Here is a 20,251-nt window from a genome sequence, read left to right as displayed (position 1 = left end):
AGCAGTAACCTCTGGTGTTAAAAAGTGAAGCCAATGCAGAAGTGCAAAATCCTGCAGTTGGTCCAGTGTCCACTTGAGGCTGGCTGCAGAAGCACTCTAAGTCACATACACACCCTTTTCAAAAAGCCAGTTTTTACAGCAGAAATTAACATGTTTACCCCAAACAAAATTGGTCTGATTATCTCATGTCTCGATCGGCACACACTGTTCGGTGGGTGAATTAAGAAGACGCCTAGCTGACCTGATTGACTGGCGGTGCAACGTTAGGGTTCGTCAAGAAGCTTAAAACCCGCCTTGGCTCCAGCTCTCAGTCTGTTGTTAGGTTGACTGAAAGTTAGGTTGAGACAGTATTTCCAGCATGGGGACCGCCGTCGGTGGGACTCCAAAGCCCCCTGCAGTAACAGATGGCATTTGAAAGACAGCATTTGAAAGAAACATGTGAAAGATGTCATACCTACACAACAGGGTCCTTCATGCCTGCTCACTAGGATAGAGATGTCTGTCCCTTCCTTGCTCTGAGAATTTTCCTCAATCCTTTTTATCAATCCTAAGTAGCTCAAAAAAATCTATCAAGGAGTTTTAGCCTAAATTAGGAGATTATGGAGACTGTTTGTGAATACGGGAACTGGTGTTTGCGGTGAGTTCTGAATCAATAAGAAGCTGAGCCGAATGCAAAGAAACAGTTCATGCATAATGTAGCATGCTAGCTTAAAGCTTACTAAGAGTTGTTATATTTTCCTTTTTGGTTAAAACCCACAAGCAGTTGAGCAGAAAAAAAAGATACAAATGACTGGCGAGAAAAAAGGAAGGAGGTTGTAGATTTCTTGTAACACTCAGATGCAGTAGGGATGTGGTTAGGATGCTTGGTGAGCTTTTGAAGTCTAGGACTCACTCTCTAGATTTCGGAGTTTTCCTGAGTCCTGCGTGTGACTTGTGGTTTCAGATGAATATTGCATTTAAAAAGAGGTCATGTTTTCTGGTCAAAGTCGCGGCTGCATTTTTTTCAATATAAAATCAAGAACACAATTTTAATCTAACCTCCACTCTCAGCTTATGGTGTTTAAAAGGGAAGCATAAAATAAAACATTAATCACGCTTTAGGTGGCACAGGCAGAGGTTGTATTCAAGAAATGGATATTGTAGGAAAAAGAAATGAAACGCAATCAGGATGACGGATTTCATTATGTTCATTCAAACATTTACACAATAGATTTACACAGCTGTAAGTCAGGTAGCATTAGGTTCATTTCAGAATGTTTTTGATAGTGTAAACATTGAGGCATCAATAACATGCCATCTCCAGCAGACATGCTTGCAGCATTCTTTAATTGCCTGCTCATCAAATGAACTGCACTGCTGACATGTCACACATGACAAAATAAATAATACAGGAAAACATTGCAAATGACCACAGCAGGAGCAACATAATGAGTAGGATATATTTTATTATTTCATAGAAATAGTCGCAAGAAGAACTTGTAACCTGATCCAAGAGATGTGGACAACTTACCTCCTGAGCACCGGCCACTCGTCACTGTCCAACACACAATGTGGGAGGCACTATTTTTATCCCCATCTCTACAATAACACAATCAAAAAACCTTCCATGTACTGGACATATATCTTCAACAATAATCTTTCGGGCGCTATATGCCTCGATGGCCGCTCCACAGTCATGCCCCCTCTATCTATGAGAAAATAGGTAATGCTTACATGTTCTTACATGTGCCCTTTTTCCTAAAATGTTGTGCAAAAAAGAAGGGTCTGGCACTGCAAGACACACTTTCTTAAAGGGAGCTGTCCTCCTCCGCATCATTAAATAGGAAGGGTGAGGGTGTCTTTCTGAGGATATGTGGAGGATATGCAGCATCAGTGTAACCCTGCCTTACCATGAGCCCCCTCCTGGAGAAAGAAAAAAAAACCCAGCTTCCAGAGCTTAAAAAAGTCAGAATGAGGGGATTTTTCTGCGGGATGTGTGTTGTTCAGCCAGTCTGTGTATTTGCACTTTTGAGTAGATGACTGTTATGAATCAATTTAGAGATAATTTAGCTATAGCTTACCAGAAAGCCAACATTTCTCCCAGCATGCACACGCTTGATGTTTTCAAATTCAACTGTGAAATATGTTGTTTCAAATCCCTGAAAAAAAAAAAGTTGTTTCTAAGCAGAGAAATAGATTTTCACTCGCCGACTTTGGTGTTTTTCCAATGACAAATAAATTCAGCCTCTTTAACAAATGATATACACAATGTGAATAAAAGCTGTTGTACAGAGAAGTTGCAATAGAATTGTGACATGATAAATAACTCTTACTTAATCCAATTTATTTTACATAAATACAGAATGATATATGCTGATTCTCAAGGTCTGGAACTGATGTTCAATTTGCACTCTTACACCTCCCTAAGCTGAGCAGTTTGAAAAGCAAAACAGCGCGATGCAGCTGACAGGCCCTTAGGGCTACATATGGTATCTCTGCCTACACTCATACCTTAACCCCACCCCCACTCCCCTCCCACTATAACACACACACACACACACACACACACACACACACATACATGCTTTCTGTCTTGCCGTGCCGGATGCTGCCTCCTCATAATACCTCCCCTCTCATCAACCCCCGACACTTTGAATGTGTGACATCTCTGCAGCCTCCTACAGTGTAAACACAGGCAAGAGTGATTCCTTATAAAACCAGGAAGAGATGGAGGACAGACAGCGGTGGTGAAGTCACATCAGCTCTGAAACACATGCCAAGCCAGACACGGGTGTATGATAAAGATGACTCTTTTGTCATGTCTGCCATATGAGGTCCTCTTGGGTCTAGAAGAAGTGAAAATAGATCTTGAATTCACTATAGGATCAGCATTTCTGTTATTGGTTTGGGACACTGTGTGGCATGCAACGGTAGAAGAGAAATCTACAGAACTAGATTTGCCCATTGAGCTGATGCTTCAGTGATTCTTGTGTGTATTATTTTGGAGTAGTTAACGGTCTGTAATTCAAATAGCACATAAGCTCCATTTTGCAGTTCCTTGCTGGTAGTTCAACATTCTTTAGAGTTGCATATACGAAAGAAGTTATATTACAACTTTTTGTCTCGACTTGTGGAGTCATCCACTTAAACTTCAAACAACTAAGGGTCCAAATAAAAATAATGAAATGTGTTTTTCCTTACAAATTCAAGTTTCATTCAGATAAAACAATATACTGATTTTGTTTTCCCCACTAAAGTCATATAGCGTTTATTGCAGCTTTCCCTGTTGCAAAACATTGATTGGATTTTTTTTGTTTGTTTATGTCTCAGATGCCTTCCAGGATTTGTGATTTTCTGTTCGGCTGTGCTATTTATTGAATCTAAATTTGTAAAACTATAAGTGTCTAAGATGTCAATTGGTCAAAGTATTGAGTATTGCTATTTTTAAAGGAAATCTTTGAAGATTTGAAGTCATCTGGCTTTCTCTGCAATCCTGCTTGTTGCAATAACCCCATCAGCACTCTACTGCCTTAACTTCAGGTAACTGGTTGGCAAAAACCAAACTGAAGGGAACGTTTCTTTCTTTATTTTTACAATTACATATTGTTATAATTTTGTAATAGACATAGATTGTCAGTTTGAACCTTTTTCTTGCTAAGTAATATTTAGTTCAATTGACTCCAGTGAGAATAATTGGTAGTTTGAAATGCTACACTTACTCTTCCTGTTGCTACAGATGGCTATCTACCAATTAGTGTGGCTCTGCTTGAAGTTTGTGCCTATGAAAAGAAGATTTTTTCCTCTCCACTGCTGCCCAGGGCATGCTCATTGGTTGATTATTATTAGGTCTTTGATTTGCCATAATGTAAAGTGTTATCACATAACTTCTGTTGTGATTTGGCACTAAATCAATGCATCTGTAGCCTATTGAGTTATTGGTTGAAATAAGGTTCCCCAACATGGTCTCTGTCTGTCTTTGTGGACTAAAAAGAATGAGAAATTCCATCAAGGAATTCCCTCTCAGTCCCGTTTTTCCTTGCATTTTTCACCCTTTCTTACTGCTCGACATATATAATTGAATTCTATTTTTTTGCAGGAAAGTTTAGCTTCTGCTTGGTTTTCAAATTCACAGATTAATAATTTAGATTACTTTGTGCAATTTCTTCCATTCAATCTATCTGTTCTATCATTCTGGCAGGCAGGGACAATAGCAAACTAAAGTCTAGAGTCAGAATTGATACTGGTCTCTATTTTGTTAAAGTGACAATATCTCCCGTTTGAAATGCAGGCTCCAAGCATGAACAGAGCAAGGAAAAACAACTTCTCTCCATGAAAGGATTAAGTGGGATTAAGGATTTAAGGGACCAAGGATTATTCAAGGGAGGCATGGCTGGAAACAGGTAGTCCGAGAGTTGACAATAGCGTTAGAAGAAGAAAAGAGCAATGTGATCATGGTGGTGAACACTTGCCTTAATCTCTAATGACCTATGTTCAATAACAAGGAACTTTTTTTTTGCTACATTTCTTTGTTTTCTTTCGCCTCGAATCTTGCCATTAAACCTCAATTGGGTTGTCCTTGGCCCCAACTTTTACAGAGATTGATTTACACTGGGTTTTGTCTTCATTTCTTCACTTTCTACAGGAGAAACGTTTGTGCTTCTGAAATAGTTCAGTTTGTGTGTCAGTCTATTGAGTCCAGATTGAATTGTACATTGAAATCACCCTATTATTTTCTCTGGAAGGTGTAAAACACAAGAAGAACATTTTTGTTTTTTAGCACTTTGAATAGTGAGTCACATAGTCTCACCATGGGGTTAAAGCACTTATTTCCCTGTGCCGTGTGATGTGTTATCACACCTTAGGTGTTATATAAATTAAGAAAATAACTTTTTGTGTATGTGTGAATGTGCTTTGAATGTTCTCTCCACCAAATGATCAAAGAATAAGGAAAGTAGGGAAGTGTTGGTTTGTCGTCCACCACTTGGATTCAGAATGAAACAGTTTAACAACTGAATGAGAAGCTAAAACTTGAACACACATTTCGTGGGTCTTTGCTCATATGGCCAAAGAACCTTAGTGGTCCTCTGACTTTGCTTCTCGCCACCATCAGATGGACAACTCTTGTTTTGAAATGTCTCACCATATGGATTTAATAAATTCTATTCATTTTACAATTAAACAACTTTCCGAGCAATTTTATTGTTGTAGACAATTTTCCAATGTCAAGACAAAATCATGTAAGTTTCCCTGAAGATAATGGCTCTTCAGTCTGGGGGAATGTCCAGGCATTTTTGACTGGGTCAGCTTAACTGGGTCCCTGACTTATGCAGTTGTTGCATGAAGTATTGTGCACACACACTTATCTGAATAGAAGTGACTTACGATGTATCTCAACTAATCATGTCTACTCTAACCATTAACATAATGTTATCACTCAGATTTCCCATTCCAGTGTATAGTTGTCTTAAACCTATAAAATAAAAGGTACCACCCAGAGAAAACACGAGCTGGTACCTGGGGCGACCAATCAGATTTTACTGTTGGCCCATATGTTGTTCAATATTTTTTTTAGAGGTTTTAGTGTTACCCCATACAAATGATGAAGCTCAATGATGTGAACATTTTTCAACCAATGGGTGAGCTCTCAACAGCCCCCTTACAGAAAGCAGCAATCTGGGTGGATAGTAAAAATTAAGGAGGCTCTGAGGAAATTAAGGCCACTGTACACATAAACTATATGAGACTTGTTCTGCGCTGGCTTGCTGTCAGAAAAAGGGTTGAGCATGCAAGGTGGTTAGCATGTTGATGTTAGCATTTAGCTTAAAGCATTTATTCCTAAACACTGCCTTACAGGACCACCAGCGCAACTGTGGAACCATTAGGGTTGTCAATGTTAGACAAATAGTACTTCACTAGTAAGTATTTCATTTGTAGGTCGACTCTGGCTATCTACAAAAGCATATGTTAACAAAAAAATAAAAAATAAACAAAAATAAAGACAAAAATAAAAAGCATTTAAGACTTAAAAATATTGTCCTTACATGAAGTGAAATGTTTTCCAGTACAGCTCTGTTTTAGCCGCCAACCTGATGACCCTTGTGCTTCAGATAAGAGGTTTTTAATGGATCTTAATGGACTTGCTGAACACAGGCAACGCTGGTCGAATAAACACCCTTATGACTCATCCTATTGAACTGATTTTGTTTTTCACACTACAGAAGACTCATTCGTCTGCTTGTTTATCTGGCAGAGTTTGAATCCCAGGTGTGTCTGACCACTGTGCTAGCGTGTTCCTGTCTCTCCTTGTCCAGGTCAGCAGCATCACAGCTCTTAGTCAGAGTTAGGAACAGCAACAGGGTCTTTTGATTCTGGTCTCTGTTCCTTGGTCCACATCATGTGATCATTCCTGCTGTTCAGTGTATATGTGGGACAGCTGTGACCAGCTGGACGGAAAAATCAATACAATTAATGCATTATTCAGTGTGTGGGAAAAGCTCAACATTATTCAGTGAACGAAAAAATTATTAGGTTTAGCCTGCACATGTCAGTCAGCAGCTAATTCTATTTCTTCCTAGTCACTCGAAGGACTTCATTCTGCAAAATCTGGTTATATAATATGTCGCAGGAAAGCATTTCTCCTGAGGTAAAATATTATATCAATTTCAAATAATTTACATTGTATGTACAAAATGATTAAGATCAGTATCAAAAATCCCTATCAGATATCATATAGTCCAATCTGAAAACTGCTGTTACGCATGAAATAAGAATGCAGAGGGAGAAATAATTCGATTTTTGAACATCTGGAAAATTAAATTCAATAAAGATAATGACACACACTACATAAGAAATCTGGGTCCCTTCCATGTGTGACGTGCATCACATTTGAGTGTTAATCAAGTAAGAATTAACATGAAATGCAAGTCGACAATTCTTATCGATGCACTTCTTATGTTTGTTGAAACTCTCCACTCTTCCAGACAGCAATCAAAGAATGAAATGACGTTTTTTTTTTACATGCAGGTTTGTAGACTTGGCAAGTTGAATCCATATGGCACAGCTTTAGAACGATAGTGTGTTGATTGATCAGTGATGAGAAATGATGAACAGTGTGTACTTCATACACACTTTCTGTCCTTAATTTTCTTTATAGAGTCATTACAAGAAGCATTTTCCTGAATGATTTCAGGGATGTGGGACAAGGGGGTGCTGAGGGTGCTGCAGTAAAATCAGAACCATATTAAACCATCAGCTCATGAAAACATATAAACTTATGTTTACCCCGTTTATGAGATATGTAGATGAACTTTTACACCGATATGTGTAATCGCTTTTTTGTCCATTTACTATAGTGTTCTGTAACTTGCTAATAATGCTCCCTGCAGAGTGAAACACCTCACATCAATCTCCAATCTCTACTATTGTTGCACATACATTGAGGTGTTTCACAGACCTTTGATAGAAACCAAAGATGTTCGATCATCCTATCAAACAGAGCAGCATAACCATGTTTTTCAAGAATTTTGGAGTTGACTATCCTTTTGTACCTTCAGAACAAAATCTGACAGAGACTGAGAGAGAGCACGCAGATGAGTGATTGTGAGGAAATGTGTCATTCCACACAACAACAAAAAACAAAAATTTCAAACTTCTGTTCCAAGGTAACTCAGTTTAGCAGTGAAATGTGTGAACAATACCGCAGACTACAGTCTGTGTAAACAGAACTGATTCCATTCAAACAGCTCCAACGTGGGTTGAGTTAACATATATGTCTGTGAACCTGCTCCTCGCCCTCACTGCTCTGTTTATTATCAACTATTTAATGGTCATATAGGTTAATATAGGCCACAGGAGTGAACTGTTCAAAAATCACCATCTATCACTAACAATAAGCTAACCACTGGTGATAGCGTTGGCATTTACAGTATTTTGAAGTGGTTGATGGTTGAAACATATTCAAAAGCCAAACAATGCACGCTTCTTGTTTCCCCCCCAGCAGGGGTTGGTTCTACCAGAGATTGTTAAAGGAGCAAATTGACTCATGCTTCAATACATCCATACGTAAGAACGTTTTTATCTTGTCTCTGCTTATGTTGCATGTATGTTGCAACGCTTGTGTAATTCCACTTATCGCCACAGGTGCCGCCAAATATAACAAAAACAGATTTTTCTTATTGTTCCTTTAATGATACTTACGTGAGATTCACAGTTATCGAATACAAATTATTATTCTAGTGAAGACAGCTGTTATAGAAATGTAGCTTGGCAAGTAAAAGCAAAGCTGCCTCAAAGAAACTTCAGATGTGACTTTAACTGTGACAATTCAAATAATGATATCTTATGAAGTTGTATATGGGTTTCCATCTCTTTGGGCATACACGCTTTCATCTCATCAAATTAATGTGTAAAGGGAAAAACAATCCAGGTCTTTCCTAGTTCATTTGAATTAGATTTTTTTCCCCTTACCTGTCACACAGCTTCAATCCCCTTTGAAAACTACAGGGAATTTTGTAATGTCTCATCATCCTGCTGAAACATCAGATGTTTCATGTGATGAAAGACACAAGGTGGGTGGGTGATCAAGCATTAGTTACATTAAAATCTGACTACTATTGGCGCTGCTGTCTGTATTTCAGTATGCTGTGTGGATGACATCGACCCACTGATTCCAAAGCTGTGTGGGATCAATATAAGCCAGGAATACATAGATTGGGTGGCAAATCTCTCAACGGAGCAGCCAAACACACTCTCTCCTTCACCCGCCTCCTCCTCTTGGCTTTCCTCTCAAACAACACGATGAGAGGGCCCATAATTGACTGTGATCTGTGTCCCATTAGAATAAGAGGCGGATCAATTGCACCATTTCTTTTCATTAAATCTCTCATTCCCCCTCTATTTTAAGGGTGATGGGACAGATGGGTGTAGCAAGCATAGACAAAAACACATCAGCCATCCTCTGTGACACAAAAAAAAACAAAGCCAGCGGAATTCAAAAGAGTATTCAAAAGATTGAGGGGCATACTTTTCTTAATGTTGATGTGTCCCTGCTTCAGGTACAAACGCTACAAAAACAAGCAGAAAATAGACAACTCAATACTAGGGGAGGGGTTGAGGGCAGCACTCCTAAATGTAATTCTATATATGTTTTGCATATGTTTATTCAATTTTGGACGGAGGAGAAGGAAATAAGGAGGGTAGTACATGCAGAAATATAATTGCTGCTAGTTTAAAACAAAAAGTACAACCCTTATAATGATCACAAAGCTCTCTTTTTATCCTTTAGAATAAAAAATGCTTTTATTTAACGAAATCATCCTACTAATACTGCTATCCAGAGATCCATTACATTAGAAATAAACAGTAAAAAAATACGGCTATTAAAACATCAGTACAGTCTGTTAATCAAGCATACTTATGTGGAAAATTTACTTTGTATTTGAGAGCCTGTGGACTCGTTTGTGCCCTCATGGACCCATCCAGCTGATCCCACATATCATCATTATACTGCTGGCTGCTCTGTCATGCAGCCCTTTTTGGCTGCAGGGAATTGTGGCTGCAGGACATGTGTGTGTGTGCAGCCTCCCCAGCGCCTTTGCCACTGGCTTTGTGCAAACATTAGCAGCTGGTGGTTCAGTTCAACAAAGTTTTACTTTCGGGTATTGTGGGGGTTATTGTGTTTAAAAGAAGTGACAGATTCTGTCCTTCATTCTGACAAATATGGACTTTTTGTGCAAAGTCAGCAAAAGTGAAGCTAATGTGGACGTGCCTGCATTATTTCAAGTGGCCTGCAGGGGGAGACTCTACCGATTGCAAAAATGTGACTCATTATTATTAAAGAAAAACAAAAACCTTCTTCTAACTTATTACTTTAGTATCTTCCATATAAGTTTAATGTCTCAAAAGCTTCTTCCAAGTCCTCTTCAATACAGCATGACATTTATTTAATCCTATTCATAGTAAGATTAGGTGACAGAGGAGTTAAAATGTGTATCCATTCTTTCAAATACTGTGACATCTGGCTTAAAAAAACAACTAAAAAAAAACAAAGATGGTGATGGCAATAATCCAAAATCAGAGGCTTAAAACAATGGTACCCAAACTAACTGGTGACCTCACAGTGGCAACTTCTTATCGTCTATGCTCAACACAAGCAGACTTTTGTGATTAATTTACTTTTCTTTTACTAGCGACAGTAGATCAAGGGTCCATTTCTCAACAACCACTGGATGAATTGACACTGAATTAAGCACAAGAAGAAATTGTTTCCAGACAATAAATCCCAATTACTTTTGCTTTCCCCAAATTCTCTACAAAAAAAATGTAATTGCACAATGCATTGGTTTAACCAATCTTCCAAATTCCCATCAGCTTCAGCTGTAATTTGTTTTTTTTTAGTGTGAATTAGCCAGAGATAGCATGTTGTTGAGTACACAACCCCAAGACAATACATACAAATACTTAAATTATGCTCAGTCTCAATGGATTTTTGTAATTATGTTGTCCACATATGAAGTGCACACTTGTTGCCATCTGTGAGTTTGCCTCTTGAGCTAAATAGAGCATTTGCAGATATAGTGCTCCCTGAAGAAGTTCTGCAGCTTCAGATGACCTTTCATTAATTCAAACTGTGTGTGAATATGATTATCTTGCAATACACTTGTGATATTGGCTGACTGAGAGGATTATAGAATGACTAATGAGGGGTGGGTAATACAGGAGAAAAAAGAAGAATGGGATACGTTTCACATTTTAAGCATTTATGAGTCTTTTCTACTTTCGCAAGCCACATGTGATGACCCCACATTGTCTCTGTTGTGAGTTGACCTTTCCTCATGTCTTCTTGAGGTAAAAGAGTCAGCGAACACTCTGAAGTGCCCTGCGGTTAGGTGTCTCAAATTGAACTCTTTTATTCTTCAGAAATCCCCTGAAGAACTATCATGCAAGCTAAAGAAAAGTAGGGAAAAGTACCCACGCTGTGAATATAATCACTGATTAGCCTAATTGAAAACACAGCTATAAAACGAGCCTCAGTCCCTGATTTTTCCTTCTTAGGCAGAATGTAGTATTCATGAAGTTGATGTAATCAAAGTAAATGCCCTGAGCACTATACTGCCCTTTTTTGCATCTTTGTTTCTGGTAATATTGCATTTCTACTTTAAAGGCATGACCAGTGATCCAGTTAATGCAGTAAAATCATATCCCCAAGGTACTAAAGAGGCCATAGTCAACATTGCTGTGTCCGTCTGACTGACACTGTTTTTTAATGCCAGACCATCAGAACCCTTAAAAGGATGCTTTTAAAATACAGCGTCAGCATTGAAGTAATGGCCTTAAGTGAGTCCCAATGTTTAGTTTAACATTGCATCAAATCTAGACTGTGAAAAAAATGACTTATTTGACATTCATATGACATTTTTATATGCTTCCATTTACGGCACGGTACAGTTCATGCACGAGCACAACCACGCAGGTACACACCGTTGACAGCCGTCTTTAAAGAGAAGTCCTGCAGTGTTCTGGCTGTATCTGACTAAAAATGACCCAAAATAAGCCACAAAGTCAGTAACATAGCTGCCATGTTCTCTGAGTTATTCTCCGATGTGTGGACGCGGACCCCACAGCGCGTCCCTTTTTTTTTCTCTCTTAAGTCCCCCTGTCTTGTAGACTAAGCACGCTTCATCATCACGTAAAGACATGTTGTATTGTGACGGAAGAGGTAACCGTGCTCAGGCCCGGTTAGTCCTGGAGCAGTGTGAGTGCAGGCCAGTGGCGGTATGGGGAGGGGGGACAATTGTGCTTAAGCACGGTACGGGAAAACTTTGCTAGTGTGAGTGCGCCCTGATTCTCACTCAGAACACTCAAACCAGTGCAGCCCCAAACAAACTGTTTAAGGCTGCACTGGTTTTCACTTGCACCGTTGTTGTGTGCGTAGAGAGATGTCAATCAAAATGTGATCTGCCAAGCCCTCACAGTTTTGAAAAATGGTTATATGGAGGGGGGGGGGGCACACATATTGAATGAGGTTATCTTTGTTCTCAAGGACATTAATATTAACTGCATTTTTTGCAGATGCTTAATGAAGTCTCAAATTTAACATAACTTTTCTATTCAAAGCCAAATTCCCAGAGGCTTTAAATCAAGACTGTAAATATTCACTTCCTGGCTAAACGTATGTGTCTAAAATTCTTCAGTGTCACATACATGTGCGGATGGATTGATCTCTTAAGGATTTTTTATTCATAGAAATCCTTTTGATCAATTGTCTCTCCTTGCAGGGAGTTAAAGGTTGTGCATTAGTGTCAGGGGTTAAAACTACAGCCTGCCTCAACAGAGCATTAAATGATCCCTGGTCGTCTCTGTAGCGTGTCAGCGTGCCGCTCTCTCTGCATCTGGCTCATACAGAGCTATGCATATTTCATGAGGTTTAAAACAGGAATTGCATCCAACCGGTTTTATTAGCATTTTAATTCCTCTGCAGATCCACCGCTTGCGCCTCAATCTGACGAGTGCGTACTTCCAATATAGAGACTTCACACGCTTGATCTGCAGCTTTTAAAAATATCTCTGTCATCTTAAAAGGTCAAAGCGAAATGACATAACACAACTGGTGACACTTAAAAGCACAGGTGTTCCTTTCATGCACATGTCATAGACGTAAATATCGTTTTCTGTTTATACAAGCAATCTCACATGTCGTGTGTTCACTGCTAGTTTATTTTTGTCTGGAATAAACAACACTAACCTTCTAATGAGCCACTCACATGTTTTCTCTAAACTAATGGCTTACTTCAAAGGGGGCTCTGTTGTCAAGTTTGTTAAGCTCCCTTTTTTTTTCAATAATCACGCGGAAGATGAAAGCTGCTGCATGAATTCAAATTTAATTTGTTCAGTCATCCATTAAAACGGTTTGTCTGTCTCCCCTGCCACCAGTCCGTCCTCCCTGCCTCTCTCTCTCCCCCCCCCACACACTCACTCTCCCTACAGAAAAGCTGTGTGGCAAATTGGAGCTCCGGCATTGAATGACAATGAGTAAAAAAAAAAAAAAAAAAGGGGGGGAAATACATATTGAGGGCACAGTGAACTTAAGCAATTAAATTAAAAAGTTATTAACTTTGGAATGAGGGACACTGCACTCTTTCCTGTCGCAGCCTGCAGCCAGAGGCTTCAGAGGTCAAGGTATACTGCACACTGGAACAGGAAGACGGGTGAGAGGAGGGAGGGAGATAGACATGTAGAGGAAAAAAAGAGGTAAAGACAGACTGGGGGATGGCAGGGGGGAGAGAAAAAAAGAACTTTTGAGAGTGAGGGGGAAGGTTACGAGCCCTTAAGCAGGGATGTCCTCCAAAACGATCTTTGATACCATCACACAGGCTGCCTTGTGTAGCCTGACTAATTTCTATGTGTATGTGTGTACCTGCTCATTTGATCATTAAACCCGTATTGTCCTAAGCGAAGGACTGGCTCATCGCCACTCTGAACGCCTTATCCTATCCCTAAGTCAGCATCATTGTAGTATTGTGAGGCCAAATTCCAAGGGAGAGAGAATCAAAGTTAATTAAGCTTTTGCTGTGGTTTGCACAAATAATAAGTAATGGGCTGACTACTAATTAACCCGAAGAAACTGCTTCCTTTCAGTGCAGTAAGTGATATTTGGAACTATGTCTGCTTTTCCTTACACAATTAGCACCGTTCCACCGAGCATAACTAATAACTCCTCCACATGATAATGGTCTCATACTCTGTGATAAATGGAAGAGAGTATTTTGCTTTTCTGAAATGCTAACAATGCATTAAAAACATTTTATCATCTGTGTGTGTTTGTGTGTGTGTTAAGAGTATGAGCGCTGGTTGTTGGACACAATGGAAATGCAGCAGCAGGGTTCAGAAAGGACCCTCATTAGCAAAGATGTTAATCTCATACATTTAACATTAATGACGATCAGTATATGCTAATCATTTATTTAATTATTTAACAAAAGGGCAGGTCATGTCCTTCATGTCCTGTCCTTGTTATTTATTGGAAACGGCCAAGATCTGATTGCATAATTTTAAAAAAATTAAAATCTTTCCAAGAAGTTTCCACATAGTATTCTTTGTTTTTAAATGCATCCTTTCTCAGGAAAATACAAATATGCATCCGGTTACTCAGACATCTTTGCAAGATGCTCTTTGACATTGACATTGATTTGACCACATATCTTTGGAACTGTTTTCCGCTAATGTGTCTTCAGGCAGACCCCAAAAATACATGAGGGAGACAAATCTATGACTGCAGATTGTTGCCAATTTCAACAACTGAAAAAAAGGCCTTTCATATAAAGTTCTGTAGTCATTTTTCTTTTCCCAGCTAGCCTAATTCAAGTGTGAGTCTTGTCTGGAAAAAGTAATGGATGGATGCATTAATTGTGATTTGGGTCCTTTAACCTTCAAGAGGAAGTAATGTAGACAGAAATTCAATATGAACATAATTTATTTGGACCCCTTATAGAAAAATGTGTAAAAAGGCACCAAAATGCACTTTAAAGTGTTAACAGATTGTAAAAAGGTAGAGAACTACATGTAAGCTTCAAAGAGAACATTTGAATGGAAGGCATGACAAGTTCATTAAACATACAGTTTTATGCCATTGTTCATAGTAGACCAATCTGAATCAGTACAAATCCCTCAGAGTGCATTCATTTACTCATGTTTGACTTGCTTTTTCTGTACCTTCAAAGGGTTAAATCTCTTTTAAATGGATTTCAAATGAGTTGACATTTCTCTACATTCCTCTGCAAAAAAATCAGGTAACATATTTTGTATGGATATAGGTGTTCCCTACACGATTATTCAAACAACTTGATTGGTTTGTAATTGCCAGTTCTTTGGTTTATGTCCAAATCCCTGATTGTTCATTGTAAGAATTGCAGCATGCTAATAGCATTTACCCAAATTTTTAGTCTCAGATATCCTTTTGTAATTTCTTTACCTCAAAAGAAGTGATTCTAACAGTCACTCATCACCATGCAACACAGGGGTCTTCCCTTTGTATTGGAGTCCACATTTACCACATTAACACCTCATTATTGTGCACTTGGATTATTAATATTATGAGGACATGGGAAGACATTCTTCTCATTTAACTGTATTTTTGAAATGCAGGTTTTGAAATAATCGCAATGATGGACCCTAAACAGCATGATGACAACATAGAACCTATGCAATCAAAGAAAAGTTGACATGGAGACATTTTGAAAGCAGGTAGCAAAGTATTTGAGTTATTTTCTCTTCCTTTTGTGTTCTTTTGCTTTGTTTTGACCACTGTTTTTCTATTAAAAAGTAACACTGTGATGTCTTTTATCTACGTCCTCCCTGTATTATCAACCTTACCACCCTTCACTTTAACCTTTGGCTTGCAGCTGAGTTTCCTATCTCAAACTGCACAGTTCTTCTTAAAGACCACAGATGAAATGAATGTCCAGCAAGTGTAAAATAAAATGAAGAACGAGCATCGTTCATCGTTCATAGTGTCTTCCAAACACCATTAGCCAGCCGAGCTATGTCAAGAGGATCAAAGTCGATAAGCAAAGGGCCAGAACTATTGCATGCCGTCTAACTGCACTCAACCCTGCAACACTCTAAAAAAGCAGCTCTGTAGCCTTCAATAGGCTGCCAAGGTACAGAATTGTCTAGAAATCCTGAAGTGCACTCCAGGTAGCAGGAGAGTGTAGATAAGGCTGGCAGAGGAAGAGAAAGGAAAATAAAGAGACAGGGTATAGTGAGCGGGCAATTCAGGTAACAACACTAAAGAGGGGATGAACAACTGCAGTACAGTCAGAACTTTGCTGAAGGGGAGCCACCAGTTGGCCTAATTAAAATTAAAAGACCTGTTAATTAGAGATTTTTATTCACTGCGACACTGAATGTAAATTGCTCGGTAAAATATTCCCCCACTTCCGTCCCCCACTTTTCACTGACAAGGCTAACCCACAGGCGGCACTGAAATCCAGTAGTCATGCTAACACCATTCATGTAAGGGTTAAACCAATAAGGAACACATGTGCAGCATATTCAAACCAGATGTTCCTGAAAGGCCACATGACCTATTGATGCCTCAGCAGTATGTCTCTTAAGAACTGCTGGCTGGAACTACACAGGTGGTCTGAATCCCAAGACCCTTTCCTTTGAAATGGGGGGGGATGACTGAACAAGAAAGGCCCCAAGACACAGCTCTTTTAAAGAAAACTTAGTTCTTAACGTTTGCTGCTCAGGCTATTTTAAGATGTGTGAAATATGTCAATGTGTAACTGTTAAGAACATTTTGAGGGCTTATTGCGTGATAATAATTTTTGTGTTTGCTGCTAATTAAGCAACTTCCTTTACTTGCTGAACAAGGAGAAATATATAGTTTAAATGGCAACATGTTTGACACAGAGACTATTAAGAAGCAAATAATAACAATGCTGTTACATTTGCTGGATTCTCTTTGGATAGCCCGGTAGATTCTGATTAGGTACTTTTGCTTAAAGGTCTGCCCCAACTGTTGCCATTGTGTTAATATAAAACTTGACTCCTTTAGGGTTTTTAGACTGACTTCACGACTCTGAGAGAACTTTATATTTGTCTCTGTTCCTTTCCATACAGCACTAAAACCTTCAGGCATTTCAAACTTGCTTATCGATATTTGACCAAGTAGTTGCAGTCGTCAGCAGAGGCAGTTTTGAAAATATTCTGGATTTCTGTTTTCAGCTATGCATGCTTTGCCAAAATCAGATTTAAACAGCCCATCAAACAGTAACCAATTTCATGATAGAACAACACAAACAACTCAAGTCATTGTCTGTCCCCTTTTACAAGAATAGCGATGTTTTCGTAGTGAAAAGTGTAAGGATCCCTCATTGTACATTCAACTACATGTCCATTAAGACAGCTGCAACTTTTACAAAAGCATAAGCTGGACTATTTGTTCACTGTGATGTCTTGTTTGTCTTTTAGCAAGTTTTACATCTTTACAAGTTCACTAACACTGCAGTGACAAGAAGCCAATACCTGCCTTTAAGGTAGGAAATCAATCTCAAACAAGACTAAGTCTCCAGACATGTTAGTGGCTCTGAGAGGCCCTGTTAAGGAACAGCTACACTTTGAGCTAAATGCAAATTACATACTCACAATGAATATCTGAACATTCTGATATCAACCAGTTTGAATGCTAAACACCCGCATCATTTGGCAGATTGGCATGCCAAACTTTAAACTATACAAATGTTCAACATCATTGAATTTGCACAGGGAAGAAACTTTGAACAGAATAACACACAACACCTTAATGATTGTCTTAACTTTGAACTGATGGGCTCTTAGCTGCATTTGAAATAGTTTACAAAGACTTTACAAAGACTAAATTAAGCTTAGAATAGTGTAGGAATACTTTGCAAAAAACAAGCTGAGGTGGAGGGGATTGTCATTGGCTTGCAGTTGGTTGGTCATAAACTATTGATTATATTAATTCAATTTTGACCTGATGGTGGAATAATTAAAGATTAACTTAAGCTTCAACAGCTTATTCAAAGGGGGACATGCAATCCATCCTAAAGCTGACAAATACTGGTGCTTGATGGAAAGTCATGGGAGCAATGGATTAATTGTGGGGTCCTTTGGGCCCAGAGATATCAGTTCCAACTTTGCTGGAAATCCTTCCAATACTTGTCAACTCTAATAAGCCAAATTGTCAACATGTTGTTAGGGCTAGGGGTAAAGTCGGGGGATTGACAAAGTCAGTTGATGTGTTTCCACACATGAACTCTGGACAATCTCCAGAGAAGCAGGTCCAGGTTTGCCCTTTCACACATGTTGCAAACAGTGGCAGATTGGCAATGTGCAGATATTGAAAAATTGGTTGTTCATACTGATGTCTCTAAATTACCTACAAAAGCAAATGAGACCATCGGCAACAAGACTTCTCTTTGGTCATGCCTTGACTTCAGGCAAACGTTTGTCAAGATCATCCACAAACAGATCAGGGAGAACATCTCCAGCCAGATGTGTCCGCCTCCAAGTCGTTAAACACCCTCTTAAAAACATCCAATGAGAGCAGCTCGTTAAGTTTCAGCTCTTTTTGTAATTTGTTCCAAGAAAAGTGAGCAGCGAACTTTAACGCCTTTTTATTACATGTTCAGGAGTGCAGTGCATTTGTGATCTTATGATGCATCCTCTGGGGAAAATGAATGTGCATCATGTAGTGTTGTAAAAAAATATATGGTATGGCATAAAGAATTAGCTTTATAGTATGATAGCAAGGAGAAGCATAAATTAGCTGAAGATAATATTATTTGTCAATGTCTTTTTGATTCCTTTTTTCCTCCTTTTCTTTTTTGTTTGTTTCCCCCAATTAGCGGCCTTTTCTCTCTTCTCACCCCGACTCCTTTATCCCTTTGAACCAACAAGCTTTCACGTTCAATGAGAATGACCCTCCCCGTCAACCAATTAGTGTAACTCAACATGTGCAACTCAACATGTCTTGCAGCGGTGCAAGACACCGCTGAGGGCTGGCAATGGCACTCAACAGCTCTTTTTAAACATATCTTGTCATGTAAAATAAAGGCTTTTTAACTCACACATAAATACACATATCCTACAGTGAGCCTTGGATTGTTTTAGAATGAGAGTTGCCGTTTGAATTTATTGATTTAATTATTTGTTTTTAACCATGCAAGACCTTCACAAGATGATTTTGGCATGGCAAACCCTTAGTGCCCAAAGAGCACATGTATGTAACGGCAAAGAGTCTCCAGGGCTCCCGCTCCTTTGTCTATAAATTATTTGTATTTGTAAAGTACACAAAACTGCTTTGTAATAAGCCAAAAGGGGGTACAGCAGAGTCCAGTCCACTGGGCTTTGGCACTACAAAGACTAGCTGTAGCACTTGTGGAAAGCGTGAATGAATGAACCCATCACTAATTTTTTTTTTCAGTCTGAGGCCCTTCCGCTCAGACCTCCTTTTCTCCCGCCCGACACACTTCAAAGACACCTCTGGGGAGAAGCTTCAAAACGTACAGCATTACAGACTTTTTTTCAGGACGGCCACTGAGACCCAGCCAAGAAACAGACAAAAAAGTTTCTCTCTAGCTATTTGTTTTAAAGTTGCTTCTGTTCAGTCGGTAAGAGATTCCTCATGTCAATTGTTCCTCCTTTACCTGGCCTCACTTTCATCTTCCAGCCCCGCTATTGCACTTCCCGTTTGCTTTTCCTCCGTCCGTGTTATCCCTCTTTACTTTCTTTCCACACTCTTGCTTCATCCTGTCTTTACCTTTGCAGCGGGCTCAAACAGAGGGGCTTAAATCATATAAGGGAAGCGAGTTCTGCCACATACCATCCATTATACTGAAGTCGTGCTGCAGTGTTGTCTCTTTTCTCGACTTTCTTTCATATTTCGGCTTTTATTTCCACAAATCCCTTTCTTTCTTTGCTGCTCTTTCTGACATTTATTCAATTTCATACACTATACTCATTTTCTCCTCATTACATCTACTCCATCCTCTGCTCTTACACCATCACCCCTGTCCCCTTTCCCTGATCCCAAACCTTTCATTCCCACTTCTTCTTGTCTTTGTTCTTGCTGACTTATGTTGCTTCCTTTTTCTTTCCTTGAGCCAAGTTTTTGTTCCTTGCTTCCTTACTTTCTGTCAACTTCCTTGTGCTTTAAGAGTGACAGCAGCCAACATTGCCCCTTTCCCAGTCCTCTTTCATTCCACCTTTCTTTTGTAGTGGTTGACCTCAAAAGGTGTTTTCGATCATCCCTCTCACCTTGTCGGTCCTTTCTTCTTCCCTATACCTTTTTTTTTCTTCTCCAGGAATGGGTGACAGCCACTGACCTGCTCATCTCCTTAGACAGGCTCAACACTTTTGGAGACGAGTTCTTCAAGGACGCCAAAGTGTTGCGCTCATACTACTATGCCATCTCAGATTTCTCTGTGGGTGGAAGGTAAGAGACACCTAAAATTGACAATATCATTCTCGATTTTCTCATTCTCTAAATTTGGAGGTTAACCGTGAGCTGGGAACTGTGAAACTCAATGGAAACCCAGAATTTTGTGGTGTCCAAATATATATTTTTTGCTGTCACTGTGTTTTCTGCTGAAATAATATTGAATCTCTAGCTTCAAACACATGTCAAAACAAGTCTTTCTCCTACAAAATCCATTTATTTAATGGTAATTGCTATGTCAAACTTGTTTTGGTGAAGCCACAAAGGTCTGCCTGAAAAGGTTGGATGGTTGGAAAAAACAGAGCGCAG

General features: G+C 39.2%; 1 protein-coding gene across 1 annotated transcript in view; it reads left to right on the top strand.

The window, feature by feature from the left end:
* lamc3 (laminin, gamma 3) overlaps positions 1-20,251 on the top strand; it is a 119,533-nt gene that overhangs the window by 14,639 nt on the left and 84,643 nt on the right. The window contains exon 3 of the mRNA XM_061060790.1: positions 19,809-19,939. Within this exon, the coding sequence (XP_060916773.1) occupies positions 19,809-19,939 (131 nt within the window). The remainder of the gene's footprint in view (positions 1-19,808; positions 19,940-20,251) is intronic.

Source organism: Labrus mixtus, chromosome 17, assembly GCF_963584025.1.
Source record: "Labrus mixtus chromosome 17, fLabMix1.1, whole genome shotgun sequence".
In the NCBI taxonomy this organism is placed as follows: Eukaryota; Metazoa; Chordata; class Actinopteri; order Labriformes; family Labridae; genus Labrus; species Labrus mixtus.
The sequence above is the reverse complement of the archived record's forward strand: the minus strand, read 5'-3'. Positions and strand labels throughout refer to the sequence as shown.